General features: G+C 32.9%; 1 protein-coding gene across 1 annotated transcript; it reads right to left on the bottom strand.

The window, feature by feature from the left end:
• Nucleotides 1-13,312: 13,312 nt before the first annotated feature.
• On the bottom strand, nucleotides 13,313-17,935 carry LOC139855443 (uncharacterized). The gene is made up of 6 exons (XM_071844667.1): nucleotides 17,422-17,935; nucleotides 16,546-16,757; nucleotides 15,571-15,838; nucleotides 14,414-14,499; nucleotides 14,203-14,294; nucleotides 13,313-13,810 (listed from the first exon to the last, which is right to left on the bottom strand). The coding sequence occupies exons 1-6, from the start codon at nucleotides 17,677-17,679 to the stop codon at nucleotides 13,551-13,553; spliced, it is 1,176 nt and encodes a 391-aa protein (XP_071700768.1). The 5' UTR covers nucleotides 17,680-17,935; the 3' UTR covers nucleotides 13,313-13,550.
• Nucleotides 17,936-23,160: the final 5,225 nt, after the last annotated feature.

Below are 23,160 nucleotides of genomic sequence, written 5' to 3'. Positions count from 1 at the left end.
TAATATATTATGTAATCTTGGGATACCATAGACACGTATGCAAATGTTTTGACATATCATATCGACCCATGTATATATATTATTTGGAACAACCATAGACACTCTATATGCAGTAATGTTGAAGTTAGCTATACAGGATTGAGGTTGATTCCAAAAATATATATACTTTGAGTTGTGATCTAGCCTGAGACGTGTATACACTGGGTCGTGGATTGATTCAAGATAATATATATCAATTTATTTCTGTACATCTAACTGTGGACAACTAGTTGTAGGTTACTAACGAGGACAACTGACTTAATAAACTTAAAACATCAAAATGTATTAAAAGTGTTGTAAATATATTTTGAACATACTTTGATATATATGTACATATTTGTTATAGGTTCGTGAATCGACCAGTGGCCAAGTCTTACTTCCCGACGAAGTAAAAATCTGTGAAAGTGAGTTATAGTCCCACTTTTAAAATCTAATATTTTGGGATAAGAATACATGCAGTTTTATAAATGTTTTACGAAATAGACACAAGTAATTGAAACTACATTATATGGGTGAATGATCGAAGCCGAATATGCCCCTTTTGCTTGGTAGCCTAAGAATTAGTAAACCGATCTACTAATTGACGCGAATCCTAAAGATAGATCTATTGGGCCTAACGAACCCCATCCAAAGTACCGGATGCTTTAGTACTTCGTATTCGTTTTTATCATGTCCGAAGGATTTCCCGGAATGATAGGGGATATTCTTATATGCATCTTGTTAATGTCGGTTACCAGGTGTTCACCATATGAATGAATTTTATCTCTATGTATGGGATGTATATTGAAATATGAAATCTTGTGGTCTATTATTATGATTTGATAATATATAGGTTAAACCTATAACTCACCAACATTTTTGTTGACGTTTTAAGCATGTTTATTCTCAGGTGATTATTAAGAGCTTCCGCTGTCGCATACTTAAATAAGGACAAGATTTGGAGTCCATGCTTGTATGATATTGTGTAAAAACTGCATTCAAGAAACTTATTTCGTTGTAACATATTTGTATTGTAAACCATTATGTAATGGTCGTGTGTAAACAAGATATTTTAGATTATCATTATTTGATAATCTACGTAAAGCTTTTTAAACCTTTATTGATGAAATAAAGGTTATGGTTTATTTTAAAATGAATGCAGTCTTTGAAAAACATCTCATATAGAGGTCAAAACCTCGCAACGAAATCAATTAATATGGAACGTTTTTAATCAATAAAAATGGGACATTTCAGTTGGTATCCGAGTGTTGGTCTTAGAGAACCAGAATTTTGCATTAGTATATCTTATCGAGTTTGTTAGGATGCATTAGTGAGTCTGGACTTCGACCGTGTTACTTGAAAAATGATTGCTTAACAAATTTTGTTGGAAACTATATATTTTTAACATGTGAATATTATGTGATATATTAATCTCTTAACGTGTTTGATATTATGTGATAGATGTCTACCTCTAGAACAAGTCCCATTGACTCACCTAATAATAATGAAGAGTCAAATGTAAATTGGAATGATTCGTGGACTGATTCACAAGTTCCCGAAGAGGAACCGGAAGAAGAGTCGGAACCGGAAGAAGAATCGGAACCGGAAGAAGAAATAGAACCAGTGGGGGAAATAATAAAACAGTTAAGTAGAAGAAAATCCTCAACCAACCGACCAAAGTTAATTATGGTCAATGGTGTTTCCGCCAAGGAAGCAAAGTATTGGGAGGATTACCAATTCTCCTATGAATTGGATCCCGACAAGGATTCCGATGATGTTATAGAAATTACCCCAACACAATTTAATAAGGCAAAAGAGAACAATAAGGGAAAGGGCATAAAAATAGAGAAATTTAATTCCAAACCCGATGAACTTTATATGTATCATCAACACCCGTATTTCTTAAGTTGTGACAATAACCCGGGAACCTCTAAACCACCAGGTTTTTCTAAACCAATGTGGAAAACGACGGCTCGTATTAGGGGAACATCATATATCCCTAGAAACTTGGCAAAACGAACCAAAACCGAAGAAGAAGAAACGAGCGAGTCGGAATAAGATAGTTGTATTCGTGCGGTGTAATATATGTAATATAGTGTGCTTATGCTTTATGATATATGTAAAAATTGCTTGTATTAATAAGTATTTTTTTTATGAATCTAACTCTTGTCTATTTTACAGTATAAAAACACAAAATGGATAGACAACCCAATATTTTAAGAGACCTACCCGGAGACATGATTGATGAAATCATGTCTAGAGTCGGTCAGAATTCCTCGGCACAACTATTTAAAGCGAGATTAGTTTGTAAGACATTCGAAGAACGTTCCAAGAATGCCTTGGTTTATAAAAGGCTTTCGTTCGAAAGATGGGGGATATCACATTGGGAAATCCATAAGTTACGATGTGTTTACTTTGACGCATATATTGCGGGGAACCCAAATGCTATTTTACGCAACGGGTTAAGAAATTATTTTGACTCAATATATTCGAATATAGGACTTCGTGATTTAGAAAAAGCGGTTAACATGCAACATAAAGAAGCATGTTATGCTTACGGGTTAGTAATGTTCGCTTCTCACCAAAGTGAGAACAAGAACATCGGGCTACAACTATTAAACAAAACGTTCCCACAAGTGACGGAGTCGGTAATTGGGGTAAGAAAAGAGGTTTTTAGGTTATTACGAGACTGTTGGTCATTACGTAACCTTCATCCTTTTGACGACGTTACAACATATTGTCTTACTATCGGTCACAACGGTTATGTTCCACAAAACCAAGGATGGGAAGTGGTATTAGTAAAACCAGAATGCATGACTTGTTTCTGGACGTATGAATTACGTGTCTTTATTGCCTTTGCTGAACGCCTTATTTATTAACTAGAATTATCTTCGTAACTACTTTGTATCAAAGTTTTATGTGCTATATTTCATGCTATATGTAAAATAGCGGTATTGTAAGTTTGCAAGTTATTGTATAAAGGTTTGAATATGATATATTTTTTTTGTGATTAGTTTTTCATATAGAATTGTAGTAGTTAAAATTGTATGTTAGCTACTAAGTATGAACTTAACGGGTAGGTACTACCCGAATTAAAGAGTATAAAACGCTAATATGAAGAAAGAGCTTTTATAAATAAGTTCATATTACGCTACGAAATACTATTGACTACTCTTGATATTCTATATGATTAACTCATTTCTTTTAGCTATTTTTGTAGGAAATGGCACCAACTACTCGACATACCGTGAGTATGAACGAAGAGGAGTTTCGTACCTTTCTTGCTGCAAACATAGCCGCAGTACATGCTGCGCTACATACCAACAATAACGCTGAATCTAGCAATGCAGCTAACTGCGCAAGAAATCATGTAGGATGCACCTACAAAGAATTCACTGCCTGTAAACCTTTGGAATTTGATGGAACCGAAGGACCAATTGGATTGAAACGGTGGACCGAGAAAGTCAAATCGGTGTTTGCCATAAGTAAGTGTACTGAAGAGGACAAAGTTAAGTACGCTACGCATACCTTCACAGGTACTGCGTTAACGTGGTGGAACACCTATCTTGAACAGGTAGGACAAAATGCTGCTTACGCACTACCGTGGTCGGCATTCAAGCAATTGATGAACGAGCAGTACCGTCCTAGAAACGAAGTCAATAAACTCAAGGCAGAACTTAGAGAGTTATGAACACAAGGGTTCGACGTTACCACATATGAACGACGATTCACAGAGTTGTACCTATTTTGCCCGGGAGCATTCAAAGATGAAGAAGAGAAGATCAACGCGTTTGTAAAAGGGTTACCAGTAAGGATTCAAGAAGATGTAAATTCACACGAGCCCGCTTCTATACAGAAGGCAAGTCGAATGGCTCATAAACTCATAAATCAGATTGAGGGAAGAATTAAAGAGCAGGCGGCCGAAGAAACCAACACGAAACAACTCAAGAGGAAGTGGGAGGAAAATGGTGACAAGAGTCACCAGTACAACAACAATAACAATTACAACCACAATCGCAACAACTATCCCAACAACCGCAACAACAATCGCAACAATAACCGCAATCCTAACAATAACTACAACAAACATCCCAACAACTACAACAACCGTTTCAACAATAATAACAATCCCAACAACAACCTCAATAACAACAACGGCAACAAAAACCAAAAACAACCATGTCATAGGTGTGAAGAAAATCACCAGGGGTTTTGCACGACATTTTGCAACAGGTGTAAAAGAAATGGTCATAGCGCGACAAAGTGTGAGGTCTACGGACCAAATTTTAACATAACTAAGGGAGCAAATAATGCCGGAACAAGTAATGCCGAAACGAATAGTGTCGGAGCAAGTAATACCAACGCTGTTTGTTATAAATGTGGAAAACCGGGCCAAATTATTAGAAATTGCCCGAATCAGGGGAATACTAATGGGCAGGGCCGTGGAAGAGTTTTCAATATTAATGCGGCAGAAGCACAGGAAGACCCGGAGCTTGTTACGGGTACGTTTCTTATTGATGATAAATCTGCTTATGTTTTATTTGATTCGGGTGCGGATAGAAGCTATATGAGTAGAGAATTTTGTGCTAAATTAAGTTGCCCATTGACGCCTTTGGATAGTAAATTTTTACTCGAATTAGCAAATGGTAAATTAATTTTAGCAGATAATATATGTCGGAATCGAGAAATTAAACTGGTTAGCGAAACATTTAAGATTGACTTGATACCAGTAGAGTTAGGGAGTTTTGATGTGATAATCGGTCTGGACTGGTTGAAAGAAGTGAAAGCAGCGATTGTTTGTTATAAAAATGCAATTCACATTATACGAGAAAAAGGAAAACCCTTAATGGTGTACGGAGAAAAGAGCAACGCAAAGTTAAATCTTATTAGTAACCTGAAGGCACAAAAACTAATAAGAAAAGGTTGCTATGCTGTGCTAGCACACGACGAGAAAGTCAATTCCGAAGAAAAGAACATCAATGATATTCCCGTCGCAAAAGAATTTCTCGATGTATTTCCGAAAGAATTACCGGGACTACCTCCACACCGATCCGTTGAATTTCAAATAGACCTTGTACCGGGAGCTACACCAATAGCTCGTGCTCCATACAGACTCGCACCTAGAGAAATGAAGGAACTTCAGAGCCAATTACAAGAACTTTTAGAGCGTGGTTTCATTCGACCAAGCACATCACCGTGGGGAGCTCCTGTTTTGTTTGTCAAAAAGAAAGATGGTACATTCAGGTTGTGTATCGACTACCGAGAGTTGAACAAACTTACCATCAAGAACCGCTACCCACTACCGAGAATCGACGACTTATTTGATCAACTACAAGGCTCGTCTGTTTATTCAAAGATTGACTTACGTTCCGGGTATCATCAAATGCGGGTGAAAGAAGATGATATTCCAAAGACTGCTTTCAGAACACGTTACGGTCATTACGAGTTTATGGTCATGCCGTTTGGTTTAACTAATGCACCAGCTATGTTCATGGACCTTATGAACCGAGTGTGTAGACCATACCTTGACAAGTTTGTCATTGTTTTCATTGATGACATACTTATTTACTCAAAGAATGACCAAGAACACGGTGAACATTTGAGAAAGGTGTTAGAAGTATTGAGGAAGGAAGAATTGTACGCTAAGTTTTCAAAGTGTGCATTTTGGTTGGAAGAAGTTCAATTCCTCGGTCACATAGTGAACAAAGAAGGTATTAAGGTGGATCCGGCAAAGATAGAAACTGTTGAAAAGTGGGAAACCCCGAAAACTCCGAAACACATACGCCAGTTTTTAGGACTAGCTGGTTACTACAGAAGGTTCATCCAAGACTTTTCCAGAATAGCAAAACCCTTGACTGCATTAACGCATAAAGGGAAGAAATTTGAATGGAAGGATGAACAAGAGAAAGCGTTTCAGTTATTAAAGAAAAAGTTAACTACGGCACCTATATTGTCATTACCTGAAGGGAATGATGATTTTGTGATATATTGTGATGCCTCAAAGCAAAGTCTCGGTTATGTATTAATGCAACGAACGAAAGTAATTGCTTATGCGTCTAGACAATTGAAGATTCACGAACAAAATTATACGACGCATGATTTGGAATTAGGCGCGGTTGTTTTTGCATTAAAGACTTGGAGGCACTACTTATATGGAGTCAAAAGTATTATATATACCGACCACAAAAGTCTTCAACACATATTTAATCAGAAACAACTGAATATGAGGCAGCGTAGGTGGATTGAATTGTTGAATGATTATGACTTTGAGATTCGTTACCACCCGGGGAAGGCAAATGTGGTAGCCGACGCCTTGAGCAGGAAGGACAGAGAACCCATTCGAGTAAAATCTATGAATATAATGATTCACAATAACCTTACTACTCAAATAAAGGAGGCGCAACAAGGAGTTTTAAAAGAGGGAAATTTAAAGGATGAAATACCCAAAGGATCGGAAAAGCATCTTAATATTCGAGAAGACGGAACCCGGTATAGGGCTGAAAGGATTTGGGTACCAAAATTTGGAGATATGAGAGAAATGGTACTTAGAGAAGCTTATAAAACCAGATACTCAATACATCCTGGAACGAGGAAGATGTACAAGGATCTCAAGAAACATTTTTGGTGGCTGGGTATGAAATCCGATGTTGCTAAATACGTAGGAGAATGTTTGACGTGTTCTAAGGTCAAAGATGAGCATCAGAAACCATCAGGTCTACTTTAACAATCCGAAATCCCGGAATGGAAATGGGAAAACATTACCATGGATTTCATCACTAAATTGCCAAGGACTGCAAGTGGTTTTGATACTATTTGGGTAATAGTTGATCGTCTCACCAAATCAGCACACTTCCTGCCAATAAGAGAATATGACAAGGTGGAGAAGTTAGCACGACTGTATTTGAAGGAAGTCATCTCCAGACATGGAATACCAATCTCTATTATCTCTGATCGGGATGGCAGATTTATTTCAAGATTCTGGCAGACATTACAGCAAGCATTAGGAACTCGTCTAGACATTAGTACTGCCTATCATCCACAAACTGATGGGCAGAGCGAAAGGACGATACAAACGCTTGAGGACATTCTACGAGCATGTGTTATTGATTTCGGAAACAGTTGGGATCGACATCTACCGTTAGCAGAATTTTCCTACAACAACAGCTACCATTCAAGCATTGAGATGGTGCCGTTTGAAGCACTTTATGGTAGAAAGTGCAGGTCTCCGATTTGTTGGAGTGAAGTGGGGGATAGACAGATTACGGATCCAGAGATAATACAAGAAACTACTGAAAAGATCATCCAAGTTCAACAACGGTTGAAAACCGCCCAAAGTCGACAAAAGAGCTACGCTGACATTAAAAGAAAAGATATAGAATTTGAAATTGGAGAGATGGTCATGCTTAAAATTGCACCTTGGAAAGGCGTTGTTCGATTTGGTAAACGAGGGAAATTAAATCCAAGGTATATTGGACCATTCAAGATTATTGATCGTGTCGGACCAGTAGCTTACCGACTTGAGTTACCTCAACAACTCGTGGCTGTACATAACACTTTTCACATCTCAATTCATCGAAGAACCCGTCGAAATAATAGATCGTGAGGTTAAAAGACTTAAGTAAAACAAGATACCAATTATTAAGGTTCGATAGATGATCGTAGAGGACCCAAGTTCACCTGGGAATGAGAAGATCAGATGAAGAAGAAATACCCGCATTTATTTCCAGAAGATACGTCAACACCTCCAACTGTTTAAAATTTCGGGACGAAATTTATTTAACGGGTAGGTACTGTAGTGACCCGAACTTTTCCATATTTATATATATATTAAATGAAATTGTTATTTACATGATTAAGTGTTTCCAACATGTTAAGCAATCAAACTTGTTAAGACTTGACTAATTGAAATAGGTTTCATATAGACAATTGACCACCCAAGTTGACCGGTGATTCACGAACGTTAAAACTTGTAAAAACTATATGATGACATATATATGGATATATATATAGTTAACATAATATTATGATAATTAAACATATCATTAAGTATATTAACAATGAACTACATATGTAAAAACAAGACTACTAACTTAATGATTTTGAAACGAGACATATATGTAACGATTATTGTTGTAACGACATTTAATGTATATATATCATATTAAGAGATATTCATACATCATAATATCATGATAATATAATAATTTAAAATCTCATTTGATATTTTAAACATTGGGTTAACAACATTTAACAAGATCATTAACCTAAAGGTTTCAAAACAACACTTACATGTAACGACTAACGATGACTTAACGACTCAGTTAAAATGTATATACATGTAGTGTTTTAATATGTATTCATACACTTTTGAAAGACTTCATGACACTTATAAAAATACTTCTACTTAACAAAAATGCTTACAATTACATCCTCGTTCAGTTTCATCAACAATTCTACTCGTATGCACCCGTATTCGTACTCGTACAATATACAGCTTTTAGATGTATGTACTATTGGTATATACACTCTAATGATCAGCTCTTAGCAGCCCATATGAGTCACCTAACACATGTGGGAATCATCATTTGGCAACTAGCATGAAATATCTCATAAAATTACAAAAATATGAGTAATCATTCATGACTTATTTACATGAAAACAAAATTACATATCCTTTATATCTAATCCATACATCAATGACCAAAAACACCTACAAACACTTTCATTCTTCAATTTTCTTCATCTAATTGATCTCTCTCAAGTTCTATCTTCAAGTTCTAAGTGTTCTTCATAAATTCTACAAGTTCTAGTTTCATAAAATCAAGAATACTTCCAAGTTTGCTAGCTTACTTCCAATCTTGTAGAGTGATCATCCAACCTCAAGAAATCTTTCTTATTTACAGTAAGATATCTTTCTAATATAAGGTAATACTCATATTCAAACTTTGATTCAATTTCTATAACTATAACAATCTTATTTCGAGTGGAAATCTTACTTGAACTTGTTTTCGTGTCATGATTCTACTTCAAAAACTTTCAAGCCATCCAAGATCCTTTGAAGCTAGATCCATTTGTCTCTTTTCCAGTAGGTTTATCCACAAAACTTGAGGTAGTAATGATGTTCATAAAATCATTCGATTCATACATATAAAGCTATCTTATTCGAAGGTTTAAACTTGAAATCACTAGAACATAGTTTAGTTAATTCTAAACTTGTTCGCAAACAAAAGTTAATCCTTCTAACTTGACTTTTAAAATCAACTAAACACATGTTCTATATCTATATGATATGCTAACTTAATGATTTAAAATATGGAAACACGAAAAACACCGTAAAACTGGACATACGCCGTCGTAGTAACACCGCGGGCTGTTTTGGGTTTGATAATTAAATACTATGATAAACTTTGATTTAAAGGTTGTTCTTCTGGAAAAATGATTTTTCTTATGAACATGAAACTATATTCAAAAATCATGGTTAAACTCAAAGTAGAAGTATGTTTTTCAAAATGGTCATCAAGACGTCGTTCTTTCGACTGAAATGACTACCTCTTACAAAAACGACTTGTAACTTATATTTCCGACTATAAACCTATACTTTTTCTGTTTAGATTCATAAAATAGAGTTCAATATGAAACCATAGCAATTTGATTCACTCAAAACGGATTTAAAATGAAGAAGTTATGGGTAAAACAAGATTGGATATTTTTTGATTTTTGTAGCCACGGGAAATATTAACAATTCTATACAAATCATATCCTAGCTAACTTATATTGTATTATATATGTATTCTAATATATTATGTAATCTTGGGATACCATAGACACGTATGCAAATGTTTTGACATATCATATCGACCCATGTATATATATTATTTGGAACAACCATAGACACTCTATATGCAGTAATGTTGGAGTTAGCTATACAGGGTTGAGGTTGATTCTAAAAATATATATACTTTGAGTTGTGATCTAGCCTGAGATGTGTATACACTGGGTCGTGGATTGATTCAAGATAATATATATCAATTTATTTCTGTACATCTAACTGTGGACAACTAGTTGTAGGTTACTAACGAGGACAGCTGACTTAATAAACTTAAAACATCAAAATGTATTAAAAGTGTTGTAAATATATTTTGAACATACTTTGATATATATGTACATATTTGTTATAGGTTCGTGAATCGACCAGTGGCCAAGTCTTACTTCCCGACGAAGTAAAAATCTGTGAAAGTGAGTTATAGTCCCACTTTTAAAATCTAATATTTTGGGATGAGAATACATGCAGTTTTATAAATGTTTTACTAAATAGACACAAGTAATTGAAACTACATTATATGGGTGAATGATCGAAGCCGAATATGCCCCTTTTGCTTGGTAACCTAAGAATTAGTAAACCGATCTACTAATTGACGCGAATCCTAAAGATATATCTATTGGGCCTAACGAACCCCATCCAAAGTACCGGATACTTTAGTACTTCGAATTCGTTTTTATTATGTCTGAAGGATTTCCCGGAATGATAGGGGATATTCTTATATGCATCTTGTTAATGTCGGTTACCAGGTGTTCACCATATGAATAAATTTTATCTCTATGTATGGGATGTATATTGAAATATGAAATCTTGTGGTCCATTATTATGATTTGATAATATATAGGTTAAACCTATAACTCACCAACATTTTTGTTGACGTTTTAAGCATGTTTATTCTCAGGTGATTATTAAGAGCTTCCGCTGTCGCATACTTAAATAAGGACAAGATTTGGAGTCCATGCTTGTGTGATATTGTGTAAAAACTGCATTCAAGAAACTTATTTCGTTGTAACGTATTTGTATTGTAAACCATTATGTAATGGTCGTGTGTAAACAGGATATTTTAGATTATCATTATTTGATAATCTACGTAAAGCTTTTTAAACCTTTATTGATGAAATAAAGGTTATGGTTTGTTTTAAAATGAATGCAGTCTTTGAAAAACGTCTCATATAGAGGTCAAAACCTCGCAACGAAATCAATTAATATGGAACGTTTTTAATCAATAAGAACGGGACATTTCAAAATAATGGTCGGAAAGATTCATACAAGCTAGAACCCGGCTGATATGCTTACAAAAGTACTACCACCAACTAAGTTTCAACACTGTCTGGACTTAGTTGGTATTATTCAGGTGTAATACCCTTCGGGGTGCGTCAACGTCAACTATCGGAACTATGCGTTTTGGCTCAAGGTGGAGAATTGTTGTGTCGTGATCCAAAACTACACATGTACAGCTTGCTCCTCAAGTTTAGGAGTTTGTTACTTAGTGTAGTTTTATTAGGACTCTGGCCTCCTTAATAAATTACAATTCATATACCATTCATATTGTACAGGTATATATATACCCACATGCCCTGGCCGATACATATATACACACATAGTTCAATTCACGTTTTCAGTTTTAGATATCAATTGAGATAAATTACTTGTCTCGTACCCTACCTCCAGCAGCTTATACACTGCCGGAATTTATTGTAATCAATATCGTTCTCATAGTGAATTTGTTGACAGTTGCCCGTGGTTTTACTTCCGTTTAAGGGAGGTTTCCACGTTAAAATTGCTTGTTCTTGCTGCATATTACTATAATTTGTTACAACGATTTATCTTGTTTATATCATACGTTTTTAGCACAACAACTCACCTTTAGTCAATTAATATATTAGAGAATTCATCTAAACCCGTTGAAACCCATTTCCAACACATTTTAATAAAAAATAAAAATAGAATTTAAATAATTTAAAATAATTAGAAGTAACAAAAAAAAGATAAAAATAATAATTAGAAAAAATTAAAAATAATATATTTATATATAATAAAAAATTCATTTTTTTTATAAATTATTAATTGTTTCTTAAATTAAAAAAAAAATACAAGAAATATGGGTCTTTGACCCGCCCGTTTGAAAATTGAGACCCGTTCGACCCATGACCCCTTTTGACTCGAACTCATTTGAGTCTCGACCCAACCCGACATGTTTGCCACGCATAATAGAAATCGAGAAATGGTTCCATAAACATTTTAGATTTAGTTCTTTTTCATCTTTTGGACCTATATACTCTTACCAAATCACATAGTTACTGGTTAAAAATATAAAAAAAAAAACTACTAGATGACTTATTTCAACGGTATCACCCAAAAAATTTACATTATCTACTGGTGTCACTAGTTAAAAGCTCAAATTTTTTTCACTACATTGCATATTTCACTGGTATCTCGTGCTGCCACTAGACATATACTAGGTCCGCCCCAACAAACCAAGTGCACCTAAAGATTAACAGTATATAACTTCTATAACAAAAAAAATGTTACATCTTACACAATCAACGCTCAATGTTTGTAAAGACTGAATCTTCTCATGTTAAAAACAACATTAAGTCTACTGTTTTTATTTGTGACAAAACATGACCTTTCATAGTTTCATCTATATTGATTTCAAAAGCATCTTAATCCGTCTCAATTGTTCCAATCAGGAGATGAAAAATGAGAAAGAAAACAAAAGTCAGTGGATTTGATTTGAATCATGTTTGCAACCTTTAATCAACTAAAAATGCGCATTTATTCATCACATGTAGGCGACACAGTAAAATGGAAGTCACGATTCAACGTATACTTTCTTTTTTCCATTTATGTTTTGCGGAAAAAAAACATAAATTAAAACTGAAACGATTCTAAGTTTGATAAGAGTTGCAAGGGATTTAGAGTTTGACTAGTTTGGTTTAATAGATCTGATCTGATTGTCATACAAACAACTAATGAATCGACTTCTACCAACATTGATACAGAACTAAACATATGGATAAACAACGAATACAAAAACCATTGAACCATTCAACCCAGGGTCATGCAAAACTGGCCAAGGAAAACACCAAAAATTACTACAAGAAAAATGGTCATTTATAACGATCTTTTAGTAATGACTTATTATTTCGTCACTAATATTGTTATTTAATTATCATTAAAAAAATCGTCACTACATTTTGATCACTATATAATATTATTAGTGAAATGGTCACCCTAGTGATCACTTATAATATTTTTGACTCTAATAATGTTTTGTGATGAAGTGACAGTCACTAACTCGATTTACACATATCACAATTAATAAACTGAAAATCTTTTAAGTTATCTGTATATTTTGTAGACATCATATGATAAACTTGTATAAGTTTTGTTAGATGTATTTCATGGACATTATAAGAGAAACTTCTTTAACTTTGTATATGTATTTCATAGACAAGCAGAAGTACACATATCATTTGCAATTAGTGATGTCACTAATGAGCCCACATAAATTTCTATCCACCAAAAGCTCAACAAGATCACCATTCCTAAAAAATTTAAGTTTCAATTTTGAGCACATAAAAACATTAGTTTACAAATGCTAACAACATTGTTTGTACAGTAACTACATCATATCAACAAGGTTCCATTGTCAAAAAAAACACATTAACCTTTGGTCAGTTTTACCTATTGGTGTTGTACCGCCTACTTACCCTCGCCAAAAGTCATGATTTTTAAAAAACACGAAATCCGGGTGATACACGTTCAAACTTCGCAACCAATTTTCAGTTGACTGCATCAAGGAGTTGACTTTTTCGGTACCGTGAATGCCACTTTGAGTCCAGTCAGAATTCTTGAACTTGTAAACAGCGAGCCCAAAGATTGGTAACAATAACCGACACGGCATCCCAACATCATGAACCTCAACGATAGTTGATCCATGAAGATGTGGCTTATCCTCAATTGTACCTGCATCACAAACAAAGTTTAATTTTTTCACAAACTCGGTCTACGCACAAATTTGTTCATATAGAACCCCGCACGAAAAAGCTAACCCCCGGTTAAAAATACAAACTTTGTGTCAACCAACCACAACTACATCGAACCCATCCAGTATATGTAAGGCAAGACACACGACAGCCATTTTTTAGGGTTAGGTTGACAGGGAATGAAAAATCAAGAAAAGTCAACAAAAAGTCAAGAAGAGTCATGTAGAAACAAAAAATGGAGACATACTTCTTATTGGTGTTAACAGAGACCATTTTTTAGGGTTAGGTTGACAGAGTGAAAAATCAAGAAAAGTCAACAAAAGTCAACAAATGTCAAGAAAAGTCGTGTAGAAACAAAAAATGGAGACATACTTCTTATTGGTGTTGACAGAGAATGAAAAGTCAAGAAACTGGCATCAAGATTCTGCAGAGACGGGCCAACTGGAATTCTGTAAATGGGATACCTGCAAAACACTCATAAAACTCGGTTCAGAATAGTAATAGTAATAGTAATAGTAATAATGATGATGATGATGATGATGATTAAGTGACGTTTACGCTTAAGATGCTTATACGAACTTACCAAGCAATGGAAACCCAACTTGATTGAGTCAGATCGCAGCTCCGATAAGTCTTCAGTTCTGGAAACTTCAATGCAAGATCTGATATCTGTTAAGATCAATAACCAATGAATTATGACCATTAGTTATTAAGCATATTATCGTGAGTGCATCACATATGAACATGTGAGTAACAAGTTGGCATAATCTTGAGGATTTATTTAAGTATCAATGATCAATAGGATGGTGAGAATAAACAAGTGTGAAACTTTAAAATTAATCATTTCAAAAACTAATAACCAAAAATTACCTAACTCTTAGAATACCATTAAACATGATGAGAAGATGGTGAAAATTGTGACCCTAGATCAAGATTCATGACTCATTGTAATTAATAGATATCTGTATTATATGTTATATTTGTATATTTGTATAGGATATTATCTAAATCTAAATAGCATATATAGTAATAAAATATCCTACACAAATATAACTTATAATATGGATATCTATTAGTAATGATGAGAACAACAAAATAAGTAAATGTTCCATATGAGAAATGCAGAGGTGAATTATGAATGGCTCATTGTTCAAGTTAAGTTTTATCCCACAATGTTGCGCAGTCAAAAACATATTTAAAAATCCACAAGAAAAAGTGCCGAAAGTCACCCAATGTGTATTATAAAAGTAAACATCCTCCTAAACCACTTCATCTAGAAGTGTAGAATAATAGTTTCGTACCTTTTTATTAGTCCAAGTTATCGAAATTCAACTTTTCTTTGGCACCTTTAAAAGGATTATTTTACTAATTGAGCAAGTTATCACGCTAAACAATGTTGGTGGATGGTAGCACGCTTAATAGGAAAACGTACTTGTTGCGATGGCAAACACAAGACACGTTTTGAAATTTGTTAACATTAAATATAGTGAGTACCTCAAATTGGAAAGTCAGAAATTTTAGATTTTTTCAGTGCAGTTTGCCCTATTCAAAGAAACTGTCAATGTAAGATGACGTTTTGGAATTATATTTGACATACTGCCTTAGTAAGGTAATCATTTAGACAAATGAACAAAAATTGTATCAGCCAACTCAAGAATAATGTAATGTCAAGGGATGAGTGAAGTTGTAAATGTGCATGACGAGCGAAAGCTATTAAACGTACATACTTAAATTTGTTACCTTGTCAGCTAACGGTGCACGATGATAGGGCAAAGCGCGTTCAAAGTATTCAAATATTAATAGCCCGGGAGGGTTTCTAATCTCGCTTTCTTCCATACCGTCTCCCACAAAAGGAGCCCCTCTTAGCACAAGCTTATTAAAACTTTTGGTGATAGAACCAGCACCGTTTTCTTTAACCCGAGGTCCATGAGCAGGTGACCCAGGCTCATAGCTTCCGTCACTACTAGTAGCTCTCGATGAATCAGAATCGCTTTCTTCACCAGGTCTCCTATTTAAACATGAAAAACCAATATTAGTAGCACGTATACTTATGATCATAAATCCACAATAATTGCATGTTTCCATCCAAATAACTAACAAAAATCCTTTAATGCAATTTATAATTCAATAAAAGTTACTAACTTGCGCACTCGGATTGCCGTTAAAAATACAAACACAAATATATACAGTTTGGTTTTTTATATAGAATCTAGAGCATAAGTACCTAACACATAATCAAAATGACTACATGAGGTATGATATGAATAGAATCCCCGAATATTCTAGCCGTTAAAGACTCGATTGTACATTTTTAGCAAGTTTGTCAGATCCGAAATGAACAAAGATGCGTCCACGAGATTGAAAAATACAGGAAGATCATACAATATTATCCTTTTATAGTAAAACAACAAATACTGTTCACCGGGAATTATTTTGCGTGTTATTTTTTTTTCTTCCTTATTTAGTGGCGTTCATATTAACAGTTTTGTATTTAAAATTCCTTTTATATACTGATAGTGGTTTTAGGTGAATTAGTTAGGCTCTCGTGTTGCGTATCTATTGCATCAGGGATCGAGCCCCCGGTTCTAATTTTTTTATTAAAACCTAAACAAAATTGCAAGACATAATCTAGACGTATGAAGTAATCACACTCTCCATATGCAAATTCAAAACAAAAACATATAACGAGTAACCGAAAGGTAATAAGAAACTGACCTTATAGTGGTTACGGGTGCTGATGGATCGACATATAGTTGAATACCAGATAAGTAGGGCACGTAGTATTGCACAACCGAGTCACTTTCATTCAATACAAGTGGAACTCCAGCCCCGTATGCGCTCCATTCTTTTAACGATTCCCAAAGATCACCAAGAATAAAGTACGGGTGGTAATCATTTTCTTGATTCCTCCATTTCTTCATACTAGTCTACATATCTCGAAACAAATACACACCAATTAAAAAACATCATCTTGGTTTACACTCATAAGCATTATCGGATTTAGCCACAAACAGTAAGATTATGCTATTGGTCATGCGGTAATCGTAAGGAATGTTTACTAATGATTATAAAATAGGCCTCGTTTCTTAAAAGTATATAATGCAAATTATATAATTGGTGTTATACCTTGTATTATAATTAAGAACAACATCACATGCAAAATCATTAACAACAGATGGCCGAAACAAGATAATCAATTATTAATATCAGCATTACTTATTCAATTCAAATATAGACTATAGTACAACACAAGCAAGAATCCACTTGGGGCTTTCGCATACGCAGACGCAAATGCTTCAAATAATAATAATCATCAACCAATAAGTTTTACAACAACAACTTGACATTAATATACATTACCCACAAAAGTTTAACATCAAAGCATGCTTCAATAACAAGTTTATGATGAATATGGATAGGGTCTAAACCCTAATGACACACAAGCAGTAAACTTTATCATCAACAATCAATCTAAAAGTTACATATGTCAATTGACAAGCAACAAACTAATCAATTACAGATATAAAATGTAAAAATCATCAAATAATTGAAAATTCACATGGGCAAGTTACAATTTCTTTAAAATAATACCTTAGGAAAATGTTGAGCTGTAACAATTGGAGTGGTGTGTTTCATAAATCGGTCCAAATTAGTCACCAAATCACTAATAGTGCTGTTACTGTTACTAATTAAAGATTCCAATTTCTGCTGTTTTTCTTGCTGCTGTTTGTGTTGTACTTTACGTTCTTCTTGTTGTACTTGCTCCAGCTGTTGCTGATTGTACCTTCTCATCGCCGGTGGACTGTAAAATCTATCCTCCCTGACCCGAATCCGACCCGAATTCGTCATCCCCAAATACAAAACAAAACAAATTTACGGTGATCACGAAAGCCCAGATGTCAAATAAATGTATAATAATTATTATAATCGTTTAACACAACAAAAAAATGATGGGTTTTTTATCAAATTAAAAAAAAAAGAATCTTTTTTGTGAAATTTAAGGAATTGAAGGGTCTGTTATGCGATCGAAGTTGTATATAATTTGTGTAATTTTAAGGGTTTTGAAGAGAGAGAAAATTGAAGAAATGGTTCTCTGTTAATTTTGTTTTGACGAGTGGAAGACGAAGGAGAAATGAATAAAACCGACTAAATTTGTGGTCCACCTTTACTACCGTGTGCCTTGTTCCACTGGATTACTATTTTCCGCTTAGGTTACTGATATGACCTAAATGGTTTAGGTACATTTATATTAATGGTCCTTCTAGTATTGTTTAGCTCGTTTTGGACTCGGTAGGTTATACGGAGTCAAGATTTACGCCCGTATATTAAAATGTACCATATGATTTTTTATTTTTTATTTTTATTTTTTATAAAGCAAGGTAATATATTATATAAAACAGGGAAAGATGCAACGAAAACTTCAACCTTACAAAACAAAGGCCGAGCTAAAAGGATCACGAGTTACATATTAGGGTGCAAAGGTTGCAACCCTCACGAAATCTATAAATCTAGGTACAATGAAAGATTAGCTAGCCAAATGAGCCAATCGATACTTTTTCCTTTGAGCCTACACGAGATCCATTTATATGACTTCACTTGTATTTCATTTAATAACACTGGTACAATCCACGAGCTCTTTTGAAAAACACCTTATTCCAATTCTTCCAAATATAATATGCACATACCCACTCAACGGCTTGCCAATTTTTTTTACCAAGAGTGGACATAGTATGCGGAGCTGTCCCATGTAGAGATTCGGCCACACTTGAGAGTGAGCAATTACCGAAATTCCACCACTTATAAACCCGATTCCACACGTCCAATGCTTGCCTACACTTAACGAGGGCATGATCAACCGATTCGAGGCCGTCATCGCAAACGGAACACCAAACACTATGAAGATCGATGCCCCTTTTGTCGAGTTTCAACCTAGCCGGTATTCGATTCCTCAATGCTCTCCACACAAAAACTTCAAGCTTTTTTGGAACGAGGTTATTTCTTAAAGTTTTTTTGTGGGGAAGGAGTAGGATTACCAAGTATTTTTGAATCGAGTAGCGAGAACAACCTTTTAACCGTAAATTCACCGTTGTTTGCGAGAGTCCACTCCACGATTCTTGAGAGTTAAAGTCGAAGGAAATATAACGAGCTAGATTTTCCACTTCTTGTAATTCGCCCAATGACATGAGACCAGGCCCAATTAAACGAATTGGAACGTAATTAACGGGGCCGGGAGCAGGATTAAATCGAGCAAAGGGAGCTGCTGTAACAGAAGATGCTGACACAAATGTTGTTGCTGAAACAGAAACGATCGCAGGCGATGAACCTGCAACAAATGATGATGATGAACCTACGTTTGTTGTTGTCGCTGACACAGAAACCGAAGCCGAAACAGGAACAGTAGCTGTTGCTGAAACAGAAACGCATGTTGCTGATGGGACTGAGTCTGTTGCATTTCATGTTTCAAACGCTGATGTTATGACAACACGAAAATTTTCGACAAAATTTAAACAAAATCTATATATGATTTCAATTATCCTTCGACTAATTCCGACGATTCACGAACCTTGTGTGTAAATAAATATGTATGTATATATATATATACACATATAATTTCTATACATAATAAATACTATATGTATATTGTAATAAATATATAAAATGTATAAGTATTAAATATTCAAGATATGTTATATATTATATATAATATTAATATATTGCATTTAATTACAAGTTAACATATAAAATATTATATTAATTTCTTTATTAACATTTGTATAAATTATTAATGTAAAAATAATATTATTATTATCATAAATAATATTATTTTTTTATAATCCTTTTCATTATTATTAATATTACATATTATTAGTAATATAATTATTATTAATAGTATTATTATTATTAATATTATTATTATTTCTATTATTATCATTATTAACATTTTTAATAATAATTATTATTATCATTATTATTACTTTTATTATTATTAATAAGATTATCAAATTATTATTATTAATATAATTATTTATAATGAATATCAATTAAAAATATAAAAAGAAAGTCAAAAACAATGAACTAATGATGTAAATTTTTAAATCTGCTTTTAATTATTTTTATTAAATCAGATCCAACTTTTTATTTTTTTATTTAATTGTGATCTGCTTTCCAATTTTTATATGTCTGCCTTTTTTTTTTTTGATCGTAACTTTATATTTTTGTTTGTTTTGGATCATGACTCAGTATCAACCCTAACAACAAATTATGCTGCATTAATTATTCAATTCATCTCACCATTTTCGTTTATATAACTTATATGAACTACTCCAAATGGGAAATCAAACAAAAATATTAAGAACTGAACCATTGTTCTCTGTTCTTGACCAAAATTCCAAAAACACGAATTCGAAACCAATTTCAAAATCCCTAAATGTAGTTCTGTCAGAAATTCCTCACTCAAACTATCTGCAAAGTATCAAACACCAATTTTTCCTATCGAATTCTAATTATGAAGTCAAAGTTTTGTTTTTAAAAAATCAAACGAGTTTCTAAGATCAAATTGAAGGATTAGAGGTTGCTTCTGTTGAAATTAAGGATTAACAAAGTTTCTAGGATTGATTTCAAACATATTTCATTTTATAAGCTTCATCTAAAATGTTCTCTAAATCAAAAATCAATAAAAAAAAAATTTTTAAACTATCGACAACAGCAGCAGCTGTGTTGTTCCTTTTTATTTTTTTTCTTCGATTTCAATTAAATCAAGGGCTGATATAGAACAATTATACTTTGTTTTAAAATCCTAAAAACGTTTAGATAAATGATTATCATGTTGGTGTGATCCCGAGTCGATTGGTTAAATGAAGAAGATGAAGGAAATAGAAACAGAAAATAGTTACGGGTTATATATTTAGGTGATGGTAATAAATCAGAAAAATAGAAAACTGATGGATGGTTTGGGGTGTTAGCGTGTGAGCGAGAGGTCACGGGTTCGAGTCCCGTTCATGGCAATCTTTTTGGAAAAAGCTTTCTAAGGTAGTTTCCATTTATATAATTATTATTATTATTATTATTATTAATTATATTATTATTATTATTAATATTATTATTATTTCTATTATTATCATTATTAAGATTATTATTATTACTAATACAAATACTAGTTAACATTTATGGTTATAATTATAATTATGATTATTATTATTATTATAATTATGATTATTATTATTATTATTATTACCACCAATATTATTGTAATTACTAGCATTAACATTATTATCATTCTTACTAAAATTATTTTTGTTATCACTAATATATGTATTATTATTTTTATTATTATGATTATGATTAAGAATTATTATTACTATTATTTAGAAAACAATACAAATTATTATCATTATCATTGTTATTAGTATTAGTATCATTTTATCTTTATTAAGTATTATTATTATTAAAAACTATTATCTTTATTATCAACAACAACAATAACAACAACAATACCCAATCCCACAAAAGTGGGGTATGGGAGAGGTGGGTGTAGACAATCATTCCTCGTACCCTAGATTAGAAGGAAGTCGCTACTCCACCCGCGAGTATAGAACCCGCGCCTATAACTATTATCATTTTTACAAAAATTATCATTTTTGCTATCATTAAAACTTATTGTTATTATTATTAATACTAGTGTCAAGTATTATTATCAAAATTATTATTTTCATTATCATTATTATTAAACTGATCATTTTTATAAAGAACTACAATTATTATTAAAGTTATTAACATTAATACTAATATCATTATTTTTATGATTATTATTACTAACACTAAAATGATTTAATTTACCTTTTTAAAATTAACATTAAATACTTATTTCAAATATTGAAAACAAATATATAATAAGTTTTAATACATGATATGATACGTCTAAACACTAAAATATGATATTTATAATAAAAGACATATCATATACTTTAAATATGATGTATACATATATTAAGTATTAATTTGAAATATATAAAAAGGAATATCACTAATTAAGTAATTAATTATTAATATAAGAAGTATATTAATAATATTAATATATAAACAGGTTAATTGTCATTATATGTTTTAATATACATACTTGATATAGGTTCGTGAATCCGAGGACAACTCTGCACTTGTTCAGTGTCATCATACTCGTAAAATACGAAATACAGTATCGTGAGTTTTCATAGCTCCCTTTTTATATATTTTTGGGCTGAGAATACATGCGCAACTTTTATAACTGTTTTACACGTTAGACACAAGTACCAACTGCTAAACTATGCTATACCCGGCTATGTCCGACTAAGTCCCTACAGTGATATTTTTAATTGCTCGTTAATTGTAAACTTAATTATTGGGGGTAGGCCTATCGGGAGTAACGTCCCCGATACATTTGACTAAGTCTTTGTATTACTTAATAATGAAATTAAACCGACAAGTATAGACACAACTTGTCATTGGGGCAAACTTTGAACGTTTAGTCTAAATATCACGAACTGGCATAACTTTTTTGGATCTGAGAGATCTACTTCTATATTAAATCTTGTGGTCTATATCTATTACTGAAATCATTATTTATGATAAACCTATGAACTCACTCAACCTCGTGTTGACACTTTAAAGCATATTTATTCTCAGGTACTTAAATATTGCTTCCACTGTATATCTACTGATTTGATGATGATTGTTTGCTATGCTTGGAGTCTTCATTACATATCATATCAATTAAAGACATATAATGCTCTAAATACAATGTAATCTATTTATCTTCCGCTGCAAAACTCAATAAAACGTCTCATGTATAGTCGTTCTCGTTTATGTAGTGACCCGAACTTTTCCATGATTATTTATTAAATGAAAACTATATTTGCATGATTAAATGTTTTCAACATGTTAAGCAATCAAACTTGTTAATATTTGATTATTTGAAATGAGTTCATGTACGTAATTGACCACCCAAGTTGACCGACGATTCACGAATGTTAAAACTTGTAAAAACGACATGATGATATATATATGGATATATATATGGTTAACATGAGATTATGATAAGTAAGTATCTCACTAAGTATATTAACAATGTGTGATATACATAAAAAAATGAGAATATTGAATTATGAAGCTCGAAACGATATACATAACGATTATCGTTATAGCAACGTCTTACTAAATACATATGTATTGTATTAAGATATTGATATACTATATTTAACATGATAAAATAATAATTAAGTATATCATTAAGTGTATTAACAATGAACTATACAAGTAAGATGAGACTACTAACTTAAGGATTTCGAAACAATATAT

The sequence above is a fragment of the Rutidosis leptorrhynchoides genome, chromosome 6, assembly GCF_046630445.1.
Source record: "Rutidosis leptorrhynchoides isolate AG116_Rl617_1_P2 chromosome 6, CSIRO_AGI_Rlap_v1, whole genome shotgun sequence".
NCBI classification, from domain to species: Eukaryota; Viridiplantae; Streptophyta; class Magnoliopsida; order Asterales; family Asteraceae; genus Rutidosis; species Rutidosis leptorrhynchoides.
Note: the sequence above shows the minus strand (reverse complement) of the source record. Positions and strands in the feature narration are given on the sequence as shown.

Coding starts and splice junctions, on each gene's coding strand:
- LOC139855443 (XM_071844667.1), bottom strand. CDS start 17,679: ATGACGAATTCGGGTCGGATTCGGGTCAGGGAGGATAGATTTTACAGT. Junction 15,839..16,545: donor GCACCCGTAACCACTATAAG/GTCAGTTTCTTA, acceptor ATGTTTAAATAG/GAGACCTGGTGAAGAAAGCG. Junction 14,295..14,413: donor AGTTGGGTTTCCATTGCTTG/GTAAGTTCGTAT, acceptor AGTGTTTTGCAG/GTATCCCATTTACAGAATTC.